The sequence below is a fragment of the Grus americana genome, chromosome 20 (assembly GCF_028858705.1).
Source record: "Grus americana isolate bGruAme1 chromosome 20, bGruAme1.mat, whole genome shotgun sequence".
Classification (NCBI taxonomy): domain Eukaryota; kingdom Metazoa; phylum Chordata; class Aves; order Gruiformes; family Gruidae; genus Grus; species Grus americana.
The window spans coordinates 7,564,388-7,584,556 of NC_072871.1; the positions used below are offsets into that span (position 1 = coordinate 7,564,388).

The window sequence follows — 20,169 nt, forward strand, 5'->3', positions numbered from 1 at the left end:
GCCGTGGAGCGCGGTCGCTCGCGGGACCATGGAACACCCCGCTCCGGCCTCTGCCACGAGGGATGCTGCGGGTGGGCGGGCAGCCGCAGGGAGCGGGCACCGCCAGAGTGCCGGCGCTGCTCCGCCGAGTCCTCCCGTCTCCTCCGTGGGGAGCAGTGGCTGGATGGGGAGGACGTGGCGCTGGGCAAGGCTGCTCTCCCTGTAATTGCCCTGGAATCTCTGGGGATTCTCCCACATAAAATTAATGCAGGCGCCATCAAGGCTAATTTATTCCACACCCACAAAACCATGCTGGGGAACTGGCCCGGGCATGGGTAGCGAGGCCGAGGCAGCCCGACTCTGAGGACCAAGCTAGCAGGAGCTGCATACCCCTAGAGCACCCCTGCTCCCCCGGCTCAGGACACCCACCCAGGAGCTGAGGGACCCCGTGGAGGCCACACGTGCCCCCGCACCCCCCAGCACTGGACACGATAGAAACCCGCCACTGAAACGCAACCTGCCTGCTCCATGCAACCTTCTCCCACGGCGGCTCCTGCCAGGGCTGTGACAGGCAGGAGCAACCCGGGCGCAGCGGCTGCAGCGGGGGATCCCCCAGCAGTGGGATTCCGCCTGTTCCTCCATTAACAAAGTGGCTGTCGGTTGTAACGCTTTCTACTCCCATCCGCTGAATCACTTGTTTGTTGCAGCTCCAACCACCAAGCCTGCCAGGTTCAAACCAACGATACCAAGTAGAGATAGTATCGCTGCAACATTTCACATGCCATTTATTCCCTCAAATAGTTTTACTCCATTTGTACTTTTGCAACATTTCATAAATTGCTCTTAACAATAACCTGTCTTTCGTACTACAAGCCCTCCCATTGCCGTGTCTCATCTTTTACGTACACACAAGCCAAAAGGCACACGCAGGACGTTGTAGTATCTGCTGCAAACATCAGCGCTCGTGCAAATGCTGCAACAAGCACAAAAAGCACGTGGCTACAACACTGCCACTGTCACCTGCTCACGACTTTCACAGGAGAATGTGCAGACAGCATCCTTGCAGCCTGGGAAAATGTTGGTAAATGAAGTAATGAAGTAAATAATTTCTCGTGTGTGTGTGTGTAAATAAATAAAAGTGAGAAAATATCCAGATATTGCAAAGCTTCGGCATGTTTGGCTGACAAGAAAGGGAATCCTTAGCAGAGCAGCATCACCCCCGGGGCAAAGCGATGCCCAGAACACAGGAGCTCTTCCTCCCTGGACCTCATGGAGAAACAGGCTATGAAAATCCAGGCGGCTGAGGCTGTCTCGGCTCTGGTGGGCAATGGCACCAGAGCCCATGCTCGTTGGCTGCGCACCTCTGACCGCAGGGCAGACCCTTGCCGAGCAGGATCCGCCCGATGCTGGGCAGCACGACGTGAGCCTCCAGCAGATGCACACACCGGCCTGCGGCGACGGCAGAGCGGGTGCTGCCACCCATGCTCCCACCCTCTCCTTTTCGCAAGGGCAGAGCTAGAAACGACGTCAGGACGTCCAGCCTGAGCTCCACAGGGGCACGCAGGGTCACTCCAGTTCCTCTGATGGCAGCGTGTGCTGGGGATGGCTAACAGCAGCCACCGCCGAGCTCCAGCAGCGTGAGATGGCACCGGGCTCCCTGCTGCCCGCCACAGCAGGGTCTGCACCCTCACCTGCAGGGCTGACAGCAGTCCTGGAGCCTCTGCACTTCTCCCTGCTCAGGTGCAAATGCAAATTCTACTGGCAGGATAGATTTTGAGGGGGGCTTTCTCTGTACGGCTTCGGTGCCCTAAATTTCACCGAGCTTTCCTTAGTCACCTCCGTCACTGTTACAAAGTAGAGATGCTGAGCCTGGGTGATTGTTTGCATGTAATAAAAACCAGACTGACGTATAATAAAATTAGTATCCACAGAATCACTTCAGAAAAATGTTTTAAGATTTCAAGAGAGCGGCACACAGTATGCAAAACTCGTTCACTGGGACTTAGCGCAGACTGGCTTTGCCTTGACCTCTGCAGAGGTGGTCTTGCTCACTGCTCCTTTCTTTCTCTCTCTTCCCTCTTCCTTTCTCACTCTGGACTCTAATTATTAATGACCAGAAGGTGAGTGGGAAGCACTCGAAATACAGCGTGTGCCTTTCCCCAGCGCAGTCACAAGCACAGAGAAGCCAACTGGCTTGCAGAGGACCACAGAGCCACCAGCGGAGTGAAGAGCACGTGCTTGGCTTTGTCAGAATGCTTAATGAAGGAAAGGGATTTCTAGAGCCTCACCACTGGTACTAACGCTCATACGGGGCCCCACCACACTTTCCTCATCAACTCTAGTGTGAGTGGGAGCTGACCCATAGGGTCATGCTCCACATGTGAAACTTTTCTTGTCATCAGATGAAGCCCATGCCAAGATCCAACTGTGAAGACAACTCACAATGTTAAACTGCGATTTCTATTTAGGGCGGGTTTTGCCTATGAAGAGCCCCATCCCCAAAAACTTCAGCAAGCGGCTCCGCCGAGCTCTCCCTAGACACTTGCTGTCAGGTAAGTAAACTGACCTTGCATGACACCGCAAGCCACTGCACGCCAGGGAAATTGGCCTCAATGGCATTACTCACGGGAGCCCTGGGAGCGGGGATTTGCCGGCTCAAGCCCCCGCCAGGGCCCATCAACTGGCAGCATCAGTCCCTCCGCGCAGGGAGTGTTCCCGGCGCTGGTGACTGCTGCAGGAGGAATGCGCTGCCAACCTCCGCGAGCACTCGCAGCCCGCTGCGCGCACCAGTAATCTGAAGATTGCTCTCAAAATTATAACAGATAGGTCCTGACTCAAGCTTGCATGTACATACAAACCTTCGTGGAGTGGATATTCAGTCTGCAAACCACGATTCTTAAGGGGGGCGGGGGGGAGGAGGATCAGCTCTTTCTCTCCTGAAAAGCCAGAAATGCCAACCTCCTGATGCCCAGGCAGAGCCACTTGAACGGGTAACCTGTGTGACCCCCATCACACACACGCAGGGAACCCCAGCTCACCCCCCAACACCAGCTCCTGCTCAGCCACCACAGCCACGAAGAGCCAGCCCTTGGCTTTTGACCCATGTGAGCTCACCAGCAGCGCCGGCACAGCTCCAACATCCTGAACACGTCACGCAACTGGTAGGACAGACCAGGTAACCCAGATCCCCAGCTGCTGGAAGAAGTAACCGAGGGAGAAACGGGGCTGTGTGCCTGGCCAGCTCCAGCCTGCGTGGCCACGGGGGCACCATAGGAGCTGGGTCAACGTTCGCCCCCCCTGCTCACCACCTTCCCACAGCTCCCCCCAGCACCTGGTACCCCTCCCGTGGCTCCTCACCATCTGAAAAGCTCACGACGAGGCTCACGAGCTGGGCAGGTTGGCCTGCTCCTGGCCAAGATCTACCACAGCACCGAGGGCACAGCACCGCTAAAATAAACAGCCGAGGTGCTGCTGCACTAGCGATGGCTTAGCACAGATCATCAACTACAAAGAAATGCCTGCAGATGATCCCGGGTACTTATGAATAGTGCTGGGGCTACCAGACTGTCATGTACAGCTGGACCTTATTGTACCAAAGCTTCCCCCTAACCGAAGGTAGTTTGCCTCTGCTGCAGTCATTTCAGTGTTTTGTTTTGCGTTTTTTTGTCTTAGTTTCATGATTTTCTACAATGCTTTATTGTGATTTGCTAACAAACCTCTTCGTACGATACAGAATTAAATACTTGTCTCATTTCACATGAATTATCAAAAGAAACCTCAGCAAGCACACCCCCCACGCCCCCTCCCATGAAACCGGATTAAAGTTGTGACATGAGATTTAAAATTAGAAACCAGAGAAGCTGCTTCCATTGGGAAGCTGCATGAATAGCTCTATCGGGTGATAGAAAAATGCTAGCTGTAGGCAAGCTGATTATGTCAAAGGATAGGATCCCACAGGTTGAAAACAACTGTTCTGTGGAGCGGATGTTAATGAGAACTGTAACCTTTCTCACTAATGAGTTTTGGCAGGTATCCTGCTGCAGCCCAAGGGTCCGGTCCCAGCGAGCTCCCAGGGACCCCAGCTCCAGCTGTGGCAGGCAGCAGTGCCCAGCGCTCTGCCGAGCCCCACCTCCGGAGAGCAACTGCTGTCCCCAGGCATGCCGTCCACAGCCACGTTCTGTAACAAATGTGCTTTCTCACTAATACACGAGGAATGCGCCAGCGCTCAATTTGTAAGGAGAAACTACTGTAAGAAGTAATGATGTTTCTGTCAGTCTGAGAGAACGACGAGTAACCACTGGCTGTAATTAGAAATGCTTTAAAACAAGATTAATAATTTCTTCTGCAAATTCAAATTTGCTTGCTTCCTATCACAATAATAACCTATAATAAATGTGACAACTGCAAAAAAATATTATTGATGTAGACCATTATTCTTTTTTTTGTTTTTGTAATCAGTGAATGGTGATTCAGGTTACACGAAGAACAAATACATGAAAGTAAACTTCCTAACAGCTACCAGGAGGATTTGGTCCTCAGCATGTGCACATAAATTCCATTAGCTCTTACTGGGCGGGTGCACGTGCACTCTTGTACATTATAAATAATACACTGATTGCAGTAAAATCAAGAGCCAAATTGTATCCTTTGATGAGCGAAGATGGCTCTCATTGAAGTCAATAGGAATTGCATGTTCACAAGTTCACGTCAACATTTGCAAAGGAAAATTCTGTGCATATTAAAAAAATATTATGTTTTGGAAGCAAAGCAAATGACCTTCACGACAAGTGTTCTCTGTAAATGTATTGACTTGTTACAGCAGCATCAGAGTATAAACCCTTATAAAGTTCCCAGGAAATGAGTTATTCCTTGTTTATGTTGATATTAAGGGCATCTAATCAATTTGTGCCGTAGCAGTTCTGCTGTATCTATAAAGAAGATCACTGTAAACTTTCAAACCCAACAAAATAACCAACTGGAATTAATCATATTAACGATTCCTTTACTGTAGTACAATCTTGCAAATGTCTACTCGTTCAGTTGCCCACGGGCAAATAGTTTTTGAGAGGTGAGTAAAACACCCCAGTTCTGTATGAGCATCGCGATGAGAAGCACGCAGGTGGGTTTGGCTGGGCTGCTCGATTTCCACCTCAGTCGCAAAAGTTGGTGTAACAGATCCCGGGTTCCTCTGGTAATACTGATCGGAATGTTCCACCTTCTCGAGACAGCGGATACTTAATGTTGCATACAAGATACTTCATTTTCAGCGTTTTGCTTCTACATAATCTGCATTAAAATTGCATAATATGCCACACATGGTGCTTTCTACTTAGAAGGTATATTTAGCATCCAATAAAGGGCAATGGCAACACATATAGTCCGTGTTACGTGTTGGTCACATAAAAGGAGAAAATATTTGTTATCAGTAATGTGTTTGGTAACAACCAGAGCCTATTTTGCAAAATGGCTGTTTTGAGAACAGTCTGTTCAGGTCCAGGGAACAGAAGTCCCCGTCCACTCCTCAATAACTTCCCTTACTTTTCGTAGCACCCGCTGATGCCAGGGGCTGGCCCTGGGCTCGGTGACTGCGTCAGTCATAGCGATTGGACAAGTTTGTCAAGATGTGCTCAAAGCACTTGCAGACATACCAAAAGGTAAAACAAAAGGAAGACAATATTTCATTTGAGGAATATCACTCTAGCCAAAGCAAGTCCAGGAACTTCAAGTAAATGTAAGGTTAGTATTAAAAAAAAAAAGTCAAAGATCTGCCTCAATTTTATGTTGAATTTAAAGAGGCGGCTAGAAACAGTGAATAATTTGCCTGAACAAGGCAGGCAAGATTTAGATCTATATTAGCATGCATGTTACAAACACCAAAGAGCATTACATTTGAAACCAAAAGTCAGCTCCTTTTACCTTACAAGTATTGTCATCTTTTCTCTCTATTCTCAAACTCAGAACTCTAGCTTTACTTTCAACATTTATTTTAAATTAGATATGAAGTCGTTCACATATATTTTTTTTACTTAGTTACTATATGGAGAAAAGTGTGTCTCCTTCCCTAAATGCTACCAGCGCTGTTAAAGCTCCCACTGCTGCAAAATAATCTTATCTCCCTGTTACATTTTAAAAAATATCTTAACTCAGAAAACACCTCTGCTTTCTAAAAAAAATTCTAATACTTTTTTATCAAACAAAAATAAGTTTTAATTCATAGCTTTGGATATAGCATACCACAATTACATAGTCCGCAAGGTGTATATTCGATAATCATTCCCTGCCCACTTGATATAATTATTCCAATTCACTTAAAGAAAGGAAATTTCTATTCTTAATTGCACCCATCTAAATCCAAAGTAACTCCTCTAATTTCATTATTTGGCTGCTAGAGGCTCAGCTGTCAAGGTTCACGTCACATTGTTACTTATAACTAGCCTTATTCTTTGTTTCAGAACAAACGTGGAGTTTTTATATTTTGAAACAAACAAGAAACCGTCATTTCATTTTGAGTCAATCTTTGCCTCCTGAGTAATGCAATCATCCCCAAATCATGCCAAAAAAACCTTTCTACCACACTAAACCATCCAAGAGCAATACCTGGTTTGTTTAACTTTACTGGAGATTACTGTACCATTCACTTCACAGTTTTATTTATTTACTTGCTTGCTTTCTTACCTCACTTGAGCAATAACACGACATATCATGCAGGCAAGATAATGTAGGCAAAGAGAAGCATTTATCCCTGTCTTTTCTGCAAGCGTGTTGTTTGACCTAGTACACCCTTGCTAGAGGATGCTGTAATGGTCTTTCTCCATCTCACCGGGGTTTAAAATTCACAGCCTGTTTGTGAATTTGCGTTTTATGCAACTTGTGGCACGGTCCGAGCCAGCCCAAGCAGTAGAAAATCCCTTTCTAATAACGCCATGAAATATTATTGTCACATTTACACACCGCATTCTTCAAAAACTGCCACGAGAACTGAACAGAGTTGAGGAGCATTGTGCAAACCAAACAGACAGAAAACGTACTTGCCTGCTCTTAGCCTAGCAGTGGTAAGAAAAATGAAGGATTTTACTAATCCCTCTCTTTTCCCCCAAATTACTCCTGAGCACGTCAGCAGACGTCCGTGGGCTTCTCTGTGTACGTGTGCCGGGGTGGGAGGTGTACACGCGCGTGTCCGCACGCCCGAACGCCCTCAGCCCTCGCTCCCCGGCGCAGGGCAGGCAGCGCGGTGGCTTTCAGCGGGATTTTCATCACGTCCAGGGAGGGCCCCGTCCCCTTTTCTTGTGCACAGAAACCTCCCACTGACTTGCACACCGAGTACGCGGGGAACTCAAGCTCTCCTCTAATAGTTTACTGTATCTGCTGCACTGTTCGTTCCAGGAGAAGGAGGTATTAAATAAAATGAAATCGATTCCTGTTACAAGAAGAAGTAGCAGATTTAGTATAAATTTGAACTTTGTCTGGAATGAAAAATAAAAATCACAGCTGCATTATGAAAAGCATACTCCTTTTTCTCCTGAATATTTCTTCCCAACTATCTGGCTAAATTAAGCAGCCTCTAGTTGTTACTAAATATGCGCCCAACTTTCAAGTTCACCAGAGTAGTAAGCATTTTAAGATGTACCACGCTTTATGGGTTGCTCCACAACGGAGGCAAGCAAGAGGGATATGTATTTACAACTGAAACACGCTAATCACATAATTAGTCTAAGAACAGGCATTATACTGCAGCTATTTTATCACGATATCTTATTGATAGCTGAAAAGGGGTGATGTATGCCTTTGAACTAGTTCAAAAGTTTAGGCCAAAAAATAACAGACCTGATTTCTAAACAGAATACAAAATGTTCCCATTTGTTGTATATTTCAGTGAAGACATTTTTGCAGCGCATTTCATACTTATTGGCAATTTTTTCTCAGGTTAATAGTTAAGCATTATAAATTATCCTCTTATTAATTTAATTGCATATTGCCTACATTGCAAAAAGATCCTCCCTATCATTTTCTACCACGGATTAGTGCAAATTACGTATTACCATTGCAATTATTTTGTCCAATAAGGTTACCATGATTGTAGCAGAAAACCAAAATGTCTCCCCAAATTCTCAGCACACGTTCCATTCCAGATCCCCGCTCGGATTTCCTCAGCCTAACTCCTAACCAGCTCAGGGCTGGTGGCTGGCCCTGCCGGGCCGGTGCCGCTCCAACGCCGGTGCCATTATCTGCCCCGCAGCCCCCCGCGCGCCGCAGAGATGAATTCCTGCTGACACGGGGGGGACCTGCGGGGGCTCTGCCCGATCGCGGCTACTCTGCTGACGTCATCGGCAGAAATAACAGCTACATTTCCTCAGCACTCCCGCTTTTGGAATTGTTTCGAGGTGCTGCGGAAGCCTGATCGTACAGAGAATTTTTAATCGGGCTGATGGGTCTAATAGTGCAGGGCTGGCTGGATTTTCAGTAAAAATGCCAGAGTATTTCAGTGACTTTTAAAAGCATTTTTAGTGGATGACATAACTTTAATCATTACTCCATGTCCTGGGCATGTGCTCAGGCTAATCATCATCTCTAAGTTTCAATCAGTTTTTATGCTATTTCCTAATGACACACGCACAAGGACTAGTGCCAGGGTGACACGAGAAGCAAATGAAACGGAGGGGACACCGCTGCTCTACACAATTTTGCCGAGTTCACATGATAAACGATCGCACTGATGAGCATAACGACATGTCTGGTGCTCCTCAGTTTAAAAAAAAAAAGAAAAGAAAAGAAAACCTGAAAACAAATAAAATCTTCCTGTTAGCAAATAGTTACTAGCCATTCTGCATGTAGCAGAATCTGGGAGCTCAAGTCACCTCTTGTACCACGGATCCTGCCTACATTCCACAGCCTGCGCTCACGACAGACATGCGCTCGCTCTCTCTGGAAGAAAAACAACATTCACAAAAATAAGAGACATTTACTAATAGAAAGCTTTTGTCTTATTTCGAATATAAAACGCAACTGAACTGAGAAACATCAGCCTCGGAGTCATACTCATGTGAAAGAATTTTCAGAATCTGGAGAGGGTAACGTTTCCCTACAGCACCGAGGCTTCGCAGCGTTTTCTTTCCTTCCTGCGAGGTACATGCTGCTCCGCGCTGATTGTACGTAAAACATAAGCCCAGACACTGACAAGAAAGGACTCACAGATGAAGAACAGTATAAAGATATACCAGAAACATACAGTAAGGCTTCTCTAATAGCATCCAATAACGATGCTAAAACACTGCCTGACATATCTTGAAGAATCTAAGAAAAATCTAAATATTTCTTTCTCATCCTAAGCAAAACTTAGAATACATTAAAGAAAAATTCTGAAATAGCAGCTGTGATTGTTTGCTATCCTATCCCTTGAATAAATGACCTCTTTAACAGCCTTTATTTTCAAAGCTAGAATAGGAATATGGATCTTTCTAGAAATCATATGTATTTCTTACATATGAAATATGTAACCCGAAACATGGCATATTTTTTTTTAATATCAGCCATAACTAGGGCAAATTGTTACGAAACACTGACTAGTGAGATAAAAACAGATCAGAAAAGCACAATCTCAAAAAAATGAAAATATACAAATGGGAAGGAAATGTAATATTTATAATTACTAATGTTTTATAGCAGGAAGCACAGTTATGACTGGTACAATAAATAAATTCATTTAAGCAAAGAACCAGAATATAACTACCACAAACCCTCTATTTTTGATAAATATTCATTCTGAAGGTTTCAGTTTGTCAGAAAGAAAACTTCTTTTAAAGAAAAAAAAGTGTAAGTGTAAGGTTCCAAATGTGCAACAATCTTGCAATTTGGCAAACCTCTCATTAAAATCAAAGAGATTCTGTTTGACTTGGGTTTGCGAGAGTCAGTCTCCCTGGTGCCATTGTACATTTTTTTCCCCTTAAAAACCTTGCAATCATGTGTACCTGTGACTCTCAAAATCTTAAATTTTAGCAAAATAAGTACTTCGCATTATATCAAAAGATCAGGATGTACTCGTGCAAAAATGTGTTGAACCTCCTGTGTAAAAAGAGTCTGAAATACATGCATAGCTTGTCCCACTGATGTACCGATGATATTTTTGTGATAAATTACACTTATCGGGCACCTCTGACTACTTCAAACTGTGCTTGGACCACTAATCCATCTCCCCCAGGATTTATTCTAACATTCCAAGCATAGGGGTAGCTTCAAACAGCCAACATTTTTATTAAAAAAAAAAAAAAAATAGAAAAATGTTTTCACCCTTCCCCCTAATGTGAAATGCCCTCATCCAAGGATGGGCAGCAATCATTCCTGACCCAGTGAAAGGTTTAAGGTCTGATATCTGACCCATCAGAAGCTTGCTTTCATTAGAAAGACGAGACACCAGTTTTCCAAAGATATACACACAGCACTTGATTATAGTCCTGGGAGTTCTGGAGAAATCTGACCTTTAAATTACATTACTATGTACAGAAAAATCTATTTAAAGCAAATTTCAGTAATCATGATATTTAAGTAATCTTTATTCTCTTTTTTTTTTTTTTCCCCTTCCTCCAGAGAAAATAGGACTCAGGATAACAAAAAGCATCTGATTTTACTGATACTGGTCGTCCTCTGTACTGATACCATTCCACCTCACTACTCCAAAGCACGCTTAGCATACAGGCATTTTACATCCCGGTATGTTACAGCACAGGATGATGGCTGTACCAACACGCTGGAGATGACTCGCACAACTTGCTCATGGCTTCACTCCTCCCTCCACACTCTTACTGATAAAACTGATCATCTGCATTGCACAGCCCATGAGAACCGCTTGCATGTATGAATAGCTATTTTTATCCTTTAGCCATCATAAAAGAATATTTCTCCGAGTCTAAAAGGCAGCAGACAGGGAAAGCACACAAACAAGGTCAGCGTAGTTTCACATGTTTGCTCTTTCAGGCTAATAAAATTTCAGAGAAAACAAATTTTGATTTACCGTGTCTCCCCTCCCCTTTCCATGAGCTGCTGCTGCTGTCAGTCCTCAGGGGCACACACAGCAGGTTACCATGTAATGTCACACTAGGTGCTGGGATTCAACAAAGGCTAACATGTTGATATCTTTTTATTGCTCGTCAGCCTGGTTACCCCATTTCCCCCCTATACAATTGGACACCTTTGATAATACGGAAAGTTCTGAAGCTGTGACATTTCTATTTTCAGTCAGAAAAGTATTTTTGTTTTTACAAAGCAATAGCCTACGATCTTGCTTTTTAAGTCGCAAAGCGTGATCCTTTATTTTACAGAAACTAAAGATGGGACTTAGAAGGTACATTTGTTTGTAATTAACGTAAATATTTACATTGCCAAACAATGCTTTTTTAGGTAGCCTAAAGACTATTCCAAGTTCTTGCCTAATTAACAAAAAATATCTAAGGTAGGATTACCTACAGAGGCAGAACTTTAACTGATCTACAACTATAGCTACCACAAGGTGTTTTATTTTGTGCAGAAGTAAAAGACAAAGTCCGTGGATGTGCTCCCTACAGAGGGGTATGAGAAAATAGAGATAATGCTGAAGCCCCGGCCCCCGTGAGGGCAGGATCACGGCGGCCCAGCGGAGGCAAGCTCCGGGTTATTTTCATGTGAAGCGCCCGGGCCCGTGGCAGACTCTCTGGTAGCGTGCTGGTGAGGGCTGCAGTATGAAATAACACGTTTTGTTGTAATTCCTAAACAGGGGGACATTTATCTGGGCCATTTATACAAGAGTTATGACCCTAACAATATTTATACTCAGCATGTCATGTTAGCATTTACTACCAGTTTCCATGGAGATGGATTTTCATGCTGTAGCTATGAAATGCACATTGTTGCCACTAAGCCACTTCAGGCCTTTCTGGAAGCCTGCTGAATGCCTGACAAAAGTTGATGCAAACCAATAGTTGTTGTTCTTTGTTTGTTGCCAGACTTCTAGCAGAGCCATATTATGTCCTAGTGATTGAAGTGCCCATGTTCGCCCCCCTCCCGGCACAAAAAGGATCCTCAATTTCGGTGACAAGCATGAAGTGGGCTTCTGCAGGGGAGGACAAACACGGCGCGGGGCAGGGGCTCTGTCTCCGCGCAGGGACGCGGCGCGGCGGGGGGCCGCCTCCCGACAAAGCCTGACATTTGGGGATAAAGCCTAAGCGAAATAAAGCGCGGGCAGCGCCCGGGCCGGGAGGGACGGAGCCAGCGCCGGGTTCCTCCTGCCGCGGCCGGCCGCGGAGGCACGGCCGGCGCCAGTCCCTGCGGCTGGGCCCCGCGGGCACCGCCGCGGCCGCCCGCGCCCCCTCCGCGCCCGGCAGCGGCTCGGCGGGACGGCGGCGGCCCCGCGCCCGGGCTCGCTCCGCCGGGCTGGCCTGCAGGAGCGCACCGACGGCCCCGCCGAGCCCCGCTCGGGCGCCCCGGCCCCGCCGCCGAGCATCCCGCATCGGCCGCCCCGCTCCGCGGGGCTGCGGGACGGGGCTGGCCCCGGGCAGAAGAGCCCCGCAGGGCGGCTCGGAGCGCGGCGCTGCCTGCGCTGCCCGGGCCGCGACAGTCGCGGCGGGCCGGGCCGGGCCGAGCGGGACAGAGCCGGGCCGGGCCGAGCCGAGCCGAAACGGGCCGCCCCGCCGCCGCCCCACTCCGACGGGCGCGCCGCAGGGTCCCGGACCGCGGCGGGTCCGAGGGCTGCAGAGCCCGGGGCGGGGGGGGGGGGCGGGGGGCAGCTCCCTGCTTGGGACGGGCGCTGCGGCTCAAAGTTTCTCCAGTCCCGCCCGCTGCCGCCCGTCTCCTGCTCGCCGCCGGGGTCCCCGCTCTCCGGGGCCGCCAACCCGCGCAGCTGCGGGCCCGGGCTTGGCGTTTCACCGCTCCGCCAGGGTCCGGGCGGCGGCCCGCTCGGAAACACGCTCCGAGCCCGCAGCGCGCCGCCGGGCCGGGCCGGGCAGCCCCGCCAGGGCTCCCCCGCCGGCGGCGGCACCGCGCCGGGCCCCGCCGAGCCCCGCCGGCCGCGGCGCGCCCTTACTGTTGGTAGTCCTGCTTGCAGTAGAGCTTTCGGTCCCGGAAGTAGCAGCTGGTGGTGAGGGCTTGCTGACACGCCGCGCACTGCAGGCACTCCTCGTGCCAGGAGGACTCGTTCACCCGCATCAGAAACCGGTCCGAGATGGGCCGCTGGCAGCCCTCGCACACGGCCTGGTGCTGGCAGTCCGACCCTGCGAACGGCAGACAGCGGCGTGAAGCGCCTGCCCCGGCCCCGCTCCCCCGACCCGACCCGACCCCGGCCCCGTTCCCCCGGCCGCGGCGCAGCGCAGCCCGGCCGGCCCCGCGGCTCGGCGTCATCGAGCTTGACGGCCGCCGCCGAGCCCGCGCCCCGCAAACGTCGGTGAGAAAGTTCCGCGCCCGCCGGCAGCCCGGGGCGAGGCGGCCGCAGCCCGCAGCAGCCCGGCCGGGCCCCGCCGGAGCGCAGCCCCGGGCACCGAGCGGAGCACGGGGGTCGCTTTTGGCGCAGCCGAGAAGCGAGCAGCAACTCACCCAGCAGCACTCCTAACGTCGCCGGACCCGAGCGCAGAGGGTGGTCTTCCATTTTAATACCGTCCAGCATCTTTGAGCAGTCCGACTGGCCCCGCGTAAAACACCTTTCCAAGGACTCGGGACCTGTTGCGATATCCATAGGGCGGGCGGCGGCGCTGCCCGGCGCTCCGGGGCGGCGGGGGAGAGGCGCTGCCGGGCGGCGGGGCCGGCTCAGCCCCGCGTCTGGCCGAGCTCGGGGACACTCTGCGGCCGGGAGGAGGGAGTCGCTTTTATTTTTATCTGGGAGACATGAGGAGCGTTTCCTGCCCGGACTTCCAGAGACGGGGGGCAGAGGAAAGAGCCGGCGCCGCTGCCCATGGGGGCAGCCCGCGCTACACGGGCGCGCACATGCCGCGCACACGGCGCAGGGCAGCCCGCGGTGTCACCTGCTCGCCGGCAGCGCCGGAGCCCCACGCCCTCCGCGGAGGGCCCTCCCGGGGCCGGGCCGGGCGGAGCGGCGGGGCCGGGCGGGGCGGCGGGGCTTCCCCGGCGCTCCGCAGCCCATGTGCCATGCGGCGTCCCGAGGAGCCGCGCCGTTTAGAGCAGGGGCCGCGGCGGAGGAACACACCCCCCGGCGCCTCACCCCTCCTCAAACTTGCTGACATTTGAACTCCATTGGTGCGCGCCGTATCGCTGCGCCGCGGTGATCCGTCTCCTCGACGTCAAATAGTGCCCTGGCCCCGCCGGGCCCCCGCGGCCCCCGAAGCGCGGCGGCGCCCGAGGCGCAGGGCGGGCGGGCTCCGCGCAACCCCGGGGCGGCCGGCGCGGCCGAGCGGCAAAGCGGGCGCGGGCAGCGCGGGCGCGGGGCGCGCCCCTGCGGGCCGGGGCCGGGGGGTAGAGCGAGCGCGGCCGCCGAGGATCGCGGCGGAGCGGGGCCCCGGCCGCTCCGCTCCCGGCCCGACGGCGGCTCCTGGCTCCTGCCCTGCCCGGGGTAGGTAGCAGCGCGCGTCCCCCGCCGGGCCGCGGGCAGGTGGCGGCGGGACCGTCCCTCGGGGCAGCCGACGCCGGCGGGGGACGCGGGTCCGTCCCGCGGGCTGTCGGCGGCGCGGCCGGCCCCGGCGGGGACGCGGGACGGGGCGCGGGGGTCGCGCCGCGCCCGCCCTTCGCTGCCGGGCGGCTCCGCACCGTCGCGGCGGGGCTGCCCGCGGGAGGGCCCGGCGGCGCTTGGCGGGCCGCGGCCCCGGCCGGTCGCGGGGTCGGCGGCCCTGGGGGAGCGGCTGAACGGCGGCCCGAGGGCTGCGGGACCCTTCCGCGGCGGCGGCCCGGGACCGATCGGCGGCGGCCCCGCGCCCGCTTCCTAAATAGCGCTTCCCGCGAGTGCCTCGGAGCCCCGGGCGTGCTGCGCTTTAGCGCGCTTAATCGCTCCAGCGTTCGAACGCGTAGAGGAGGCTCCGTTCGTGTGTGCAGTGCGTGTATTTGCACACAACGTGCGCGTGCAGACACAGCCGTGTTTGAACACACTGCGCTCTTTTATTCCGTCTTAGGAAACCAAACAAAATGAGAAAAGCGATACCCACCGATCTCCCCGTGCTAGAGGGAGAGCGCCTGAAATCCCGCGTCTCGGGCTTTCCTTTCGTTTTTGTTTTTCTGCCGATACCGTTAAAAATCTAAATCTGAGGAAATAAAAATCCGGAAAGGATTCCGTGCGGAGTTTCTTAATGTGACCCATGGTATGCCGTGACCCTGCCGAAGGAAGGGAGTTTATTTTGTAATGCTCCCAAAATATTGATATTTAATAAGCAGGACAAGTGTTAACTTGAATTACTTAATGCTTCTTTTTCTGGGTCTTAAGATAAAGCCGCCTTTTTACGCCGTTTTCGTGCAGAAACATCTCGAAAGAAATTTGTGATTATGTTTTAGTTAAATATTTTGGAAAGGGTTTTCAGTAATAGAGCTTATTTGGTTTTTGTTCTGGACAGTACAAATCTGAAAACCTTTGTAGCTAATGCTGAAAAAATATTATATGATTATTTAATTCTGAGATCAAGATAAAAGCTGCTTAGATTTCAGAGTTCAATCAGTGGAGAAAAAGCTTCTCGTTTACATTAATTTTTTATGTTCCTTCCTACTTTCGCGTAAGGATGGATTCAGTGTTCTTCATCACACAGGGCTTCCGTCAAATTATCTTCTACAATTGCGAGCAAAATTAGAGCCGCTCTTTCCGCAGTAGTTTTCGTAACTTCTCATTTAAAAAATAAGAAAAAAAAAAAGAAAGGAAAAACAAAAAGAAAAAAAAGCAACGCTCTACAGCGGGACAGTTGAGATCGGAGCGGGAACCCTCCCAAACTCACACCCGCAGCAATAATTCAATCTTTGTTCGTGGGCTTTTACTCACAAATATCACACCAAAGATTTGTTGCTTCTTGCCATGTGTGTGTACGAACACTGCACCGGGTAATTATTATCCCTGCCTCTTACCCCGAGAACAATTCGATGAGGTGTTATACTCGGTTTATATAGTGCTTTTAACGAAAAACAAAATACAATTAAAACACCCACGCGCAAAACCATCACAGAAATAAAACCAAACCAAGACTAACGCAACCCCACCTCCCCGTGGCTTGGTTCTAATTCTCTATTTATTTGCAAGACAAATCTTTTTGTTTTGAGGTGTTTTGTTTTAATTTTGAGAGTCGAGCAAGAAATGCAGCCAGTCACAATTCTGCATTTCCTAAACAAGGCAGGGAAGAATGAAGCACCGGAATAAATAACAGAGGGCAGAGCCCGCCTGAGGAGCCTCCGCGGCCGCTGCAGCCGGGCTGTGTGCTCGCACAAACCCTCCCGCTGCGGGCGGCAGTGCCGCTCCGTTCGGACGAGGCGCCCCGGTCCCGTTTCCTCGTCCGTCTGTCCTGCCCGGTGCACACGCACGCGTGTGCCAGGCGCTCCGGGGAGCGCTGCGGGGGCTTAGCTGAGGGTGCGCGGCGAGACTTCCCTCCTCCGTGGGTCTGCAGATGTGTGCGTGACAGAACCGCCTTGCTCGGTGATCGCGCGTGTGCCTGCTCGGGACAGCCGGGGGCCCCGGGCTGCTCGACAGCGAGAATAGAGGAACTCCCCGCTTTCTCTGCGTAAGCATGCTGGCCCCGGTCGGGGTGCGTGGATATCTGTGTATCCTGGCTGCCTGCATGCGTGTGCAGCCCCGTTTCTGCCCGCGCGCGTGCACTCCCCGCTGCCTGCATGCGGGCAGCCCCGCCGGGCGCCGTGCGGGCGCCCCGCGATACCGACGTATATCGGCCGCTGGTATACGATACCGACGTATACCGGCCGCTCCACCGGCCGCGGCGGGCGCGTCCCCGCGGGGTGCCGGGGTTGCTGCCCTGGGCGCCGTGCCCGCACCCCGCGGGGTGCGGTGTTTGCTGCGCCGGTGCAGGGCGCGCGGTGCAGCCGTGCAGTAAGAGCAGCCCCGCGGGGTGCGCTGCCGGATCCGCGGGCGCGGGGATGCACCTCGGCCGAGGGAGGCGGTGACCGCGCAGCGCGCACGGCCCGGCCCGGCCCGGCTCGGCTCAGCTGGGTCCGGCCCGGCCCGGCCCGGCCCGGCTGCCCGGTGCGGCGGGGCCTCGGGCGCAGCCTGCCCCCTGCCGGCGCGCGGCGGCACGGCCGGGGCTCCCGCGGGCGCGGCGGGGCCGGGCCGGGAGCGGGGCCGGGAGCGGGGCCGGGAGCGGGGCCGGGAGCGGGGCCGGGAGCGGGGCCGGGAGCGGGCCGGGGTCAGCCGGGGCGAGCAGCGCTCGCGGGGCCGGGCGGCCCGGGGCCGGTGCCGCGGCTCAGGGCGGGCGGGAGCGGAGCCGTCCGTCCCGGGTGCTGCCCCGCGTGGAGCCGGCGGCGCTGCCCGCCCCTAGACGGGGCGGACCGGCCTCCCGCCTCGCCGTGCGCGGCCGCCGGCCCCCGGCTCCGTCTGCGGCGCCCCGGCGGCGGGGCGCGGGGGGGAGCCCCGCGGGGCAGCCACGGGGGCACCAGCTCACTTTGTCCTGTTTTTCTCCACCCACAGCTGGACTCTGCGCCTCGCTGCCCCGCGGAACCCCGGCCTTCCCCGCCCGCCGGCGACCGACGCACGAAGCATCGCTGCCCGGGAACCTGCCCGCGGCGGGCGGCGCTCGGGGAGCGCGGGGGCACCAGCCCGACTGCACCGCGCACAGGGGCCGAGCTTGGCGGGTGCAGCCACCGGGAGGGAGACCAGCGGGCGCCCCGCGGGCGGCCTCGCTGCCGGCGACATGCGTATCTCCCCTCCGTGTACCGGGCGCTCCTCAGAACGGCTCTGCAGCCGCCTCCGCCGGCGCCCGCCGCGCAGTGCTTTCCCGCCGACGGCCCCCGGCCCCGGGCCGCCCCCGCTGCAGTGCCTAGCTGCGGGGCAGTCACACCGCCCGGCCCTGCCGGACCGGGAGCCTCGGCGGAGCGGCCCCCAGCACGGGAAGAGCCGCCGCCGGGTGCGCTCGGCGATGACTGATTCAGCCCGCTCTCCCTCCCTCCGAAGGATAAATGTAAGCGAGCTGCAAAGTGTAGTTACTAATAACAATAACAATAAATTATCGGGCTGTTGCTCAGTGGCGCAAACAAACGCTTGCCGTGAACCACGCGGAGCTTCCCCGCGTCTCGCAGCCGCCCCCCGGGGACCAGCTTGTCCGCCGGACCGGCAGCGCCCCGGCCCCAGCCCCGGGGAGGGTCCCTGCTCGCCCGGCAGCCTCATGGAGCGGGTGACCGGGCCGCGCCAGGGGCCGGGGCCGACCGCACCGCAGCGACACCGCCGTGGGGCTCGGCTCGGCGCGGCCGGTGGGTGGGTGGGCTGGAGCCGGCGGGGTCTGCGCTCCGGGCTCGCCGCGTTCGGTGCCGGCGCGGCCCTTCAAAGGGCCCGACCCCCGCCCCGGGAGCCGGGGAACCCCCGCGCTGTCCCGGGGGGAGCGGGCCGGCAGACCGCGGTCGGAGGCCGCGCCGCGTGGAAGGCGGCGAACACCGAGCCGGTATTTTAATTAAGCAGGGTCTCTTTGATATAGGCAGCCTGATGCTATCTCTGCGCGCTGTTCCCTTCACGGCAGCTTTTGGGTAGGAAAATTGCTGAGAAAGCTGGATCACACGGAGTGCCGGAGCCGCTCCGAGCAGCGCCAGAAAGCCCCGGGGAAGGCGGCGGGTGCGTGTGCGAGTGCGCGGCGCGCTGGGAGTTCCAGCTCTGCTGTGGTGCGGTGCGCGCTGTGTGCATTTTCGGGGGGCCTGGAGGAACTAGAGTCAATTTACCATGATTAAAGGCACAAGCAAGGAGGCGCCACACATTTGCATGCGCCTTCATCTTTCCTAAGTGGATTTTTGAGGGCAGCGCAGCAGACAGACTTGGGCTCCGCGTCCCCCTCCGCCGGCGGAGCGCCTGGCCGTGCGGCCTCGGGGACTGGAGGTCTGGGACCCCTCACCGGCCAGAGGGCCGAGGGAGCCGCGGGACGGGCCTCGGCACCAGGGCCCCGTCGGGGCCGCGCTGCCCCGGAGCGGTGCCGCTCCGCCGCCCGGTCCGTCCTGCGGCGACAGAGGCGGCTCCGCGCTCTCCTCCCTCTCGCCGCGGGCCAGCGGCTCGCCCGGCGCCGGGCACGACGCGCAAGGGCCGCGCCCGCGGAGAGGGCTGCGCTGGCGGCGCGCACCGGGAGCCCCGTCCCCGCTGCCGGGTCGCCCGGCGCAGCCCTAGGCGCTCCGGCCCTCCTCCACCCACCTCCCCCGGCCCCGCGTCCGGGCACGGCCCGTGTTACCGGCGCAGCCCCGTCCCCCGTCCGGGCCGAGGGCAGACGCGGGTGCCCCCGCCCCGACCTCCTGCTCTGAGCCGCACGGCCCGACTCGGCCCGGCACCAGCCGCGCTGCGGAGCGGCCATCGCGCCCGGCCCAGCGGCCTCGGGCAGGCGGCCGCGGCCCAGGGGCAGCAGTGGCGGACGCCAGAGGCGGGTCTCCCGCCTCCCGGTCCAGTTCGGACCGAACCGAAGCGCTCTCGGTCCCGACCAGCTCGTCTCCCCTACCGAACCGGCTCGCCCTCCCGGGGCTCCCTGCGCGCCAGGCGCGGGCAGGGACCCGACGGGGCGGCCGGGGCAGGCCGAGCCCCCGGCTGGCAGCGGCGTGGCGCGCACATGTGTCCCCGCGGCGGCCGGTGCCAGGTGCAGGGCTGGGGGCAGAGTTTACCGCCAGGCTCTGACGGCTCCGCGGGTTTCCCAGCCTGGGGGGGGGGGGGGGGGGTCTTCTCCCAGTTCAGGGCAAATACCTTCGTTTCACTGGGAAATTTAACCTCTCCTTGGAGTTGGATCCATTATACGGGTTTAATATCCGCTCTTTTACAGCTCAGTGTTGTAAAGGCAGCAGCCAGGTCTGTGAACTCTGACATGTGCACCCGCGGGGGGGGGGACGGGGGGGACGGGGGGGAGAACGGGGACGGGACCTGCCGGCGCGGGGCGCGCCTGTGAGCGCAGCCTTTCATCTGCGGGGCCGCCGCACCGGCTGCCGCACCGGGCCCGCCGGCCGGCAGCGGGAGGGGGCGGCGGCGCTCCCCACCCGTCCTGCCCGGCCGGGCCCGAAGCGCCCGCGCCCTCGGCCGGTCCCTCGGGGCCCCCGCCGCGTCCCCGGGGTTCCGCAGCGCTGGCGGGG

General features: G+C 55.4%; 1 protein-coding gene across 1 annotated transcript in view; it reads right to left on the minus strand.

Moving 5' to 3' along the window:
- The window catches only part of LMX1B (LIM homeobox transcription factor 1 beta), a 107,398-nt gene extending 93,261 nt beyond the window's left edge, over positions 1-14,137 (minus strand). The window contains exons 1-2 of the mRNA XM_054848696.1: positions 13,534-14,137; positions 13,028-13,214 (exon numbers count right to left, since the gene is read on the minus strand). Coding sequence (XP_054704671.1) covers positions 13,028-13,214; positions 13,534-13,672 — 326 coding nt within the window. The 5' untranslated portion in view covers positions 13,673-14,137. The remainder of the gene's footprint in view (positions 1-13,027; positions 13,215-13,533) is intronic.
- Between the last annotated feature and the right edge of the window lie 6,032 nt (positions 14,138-20,169).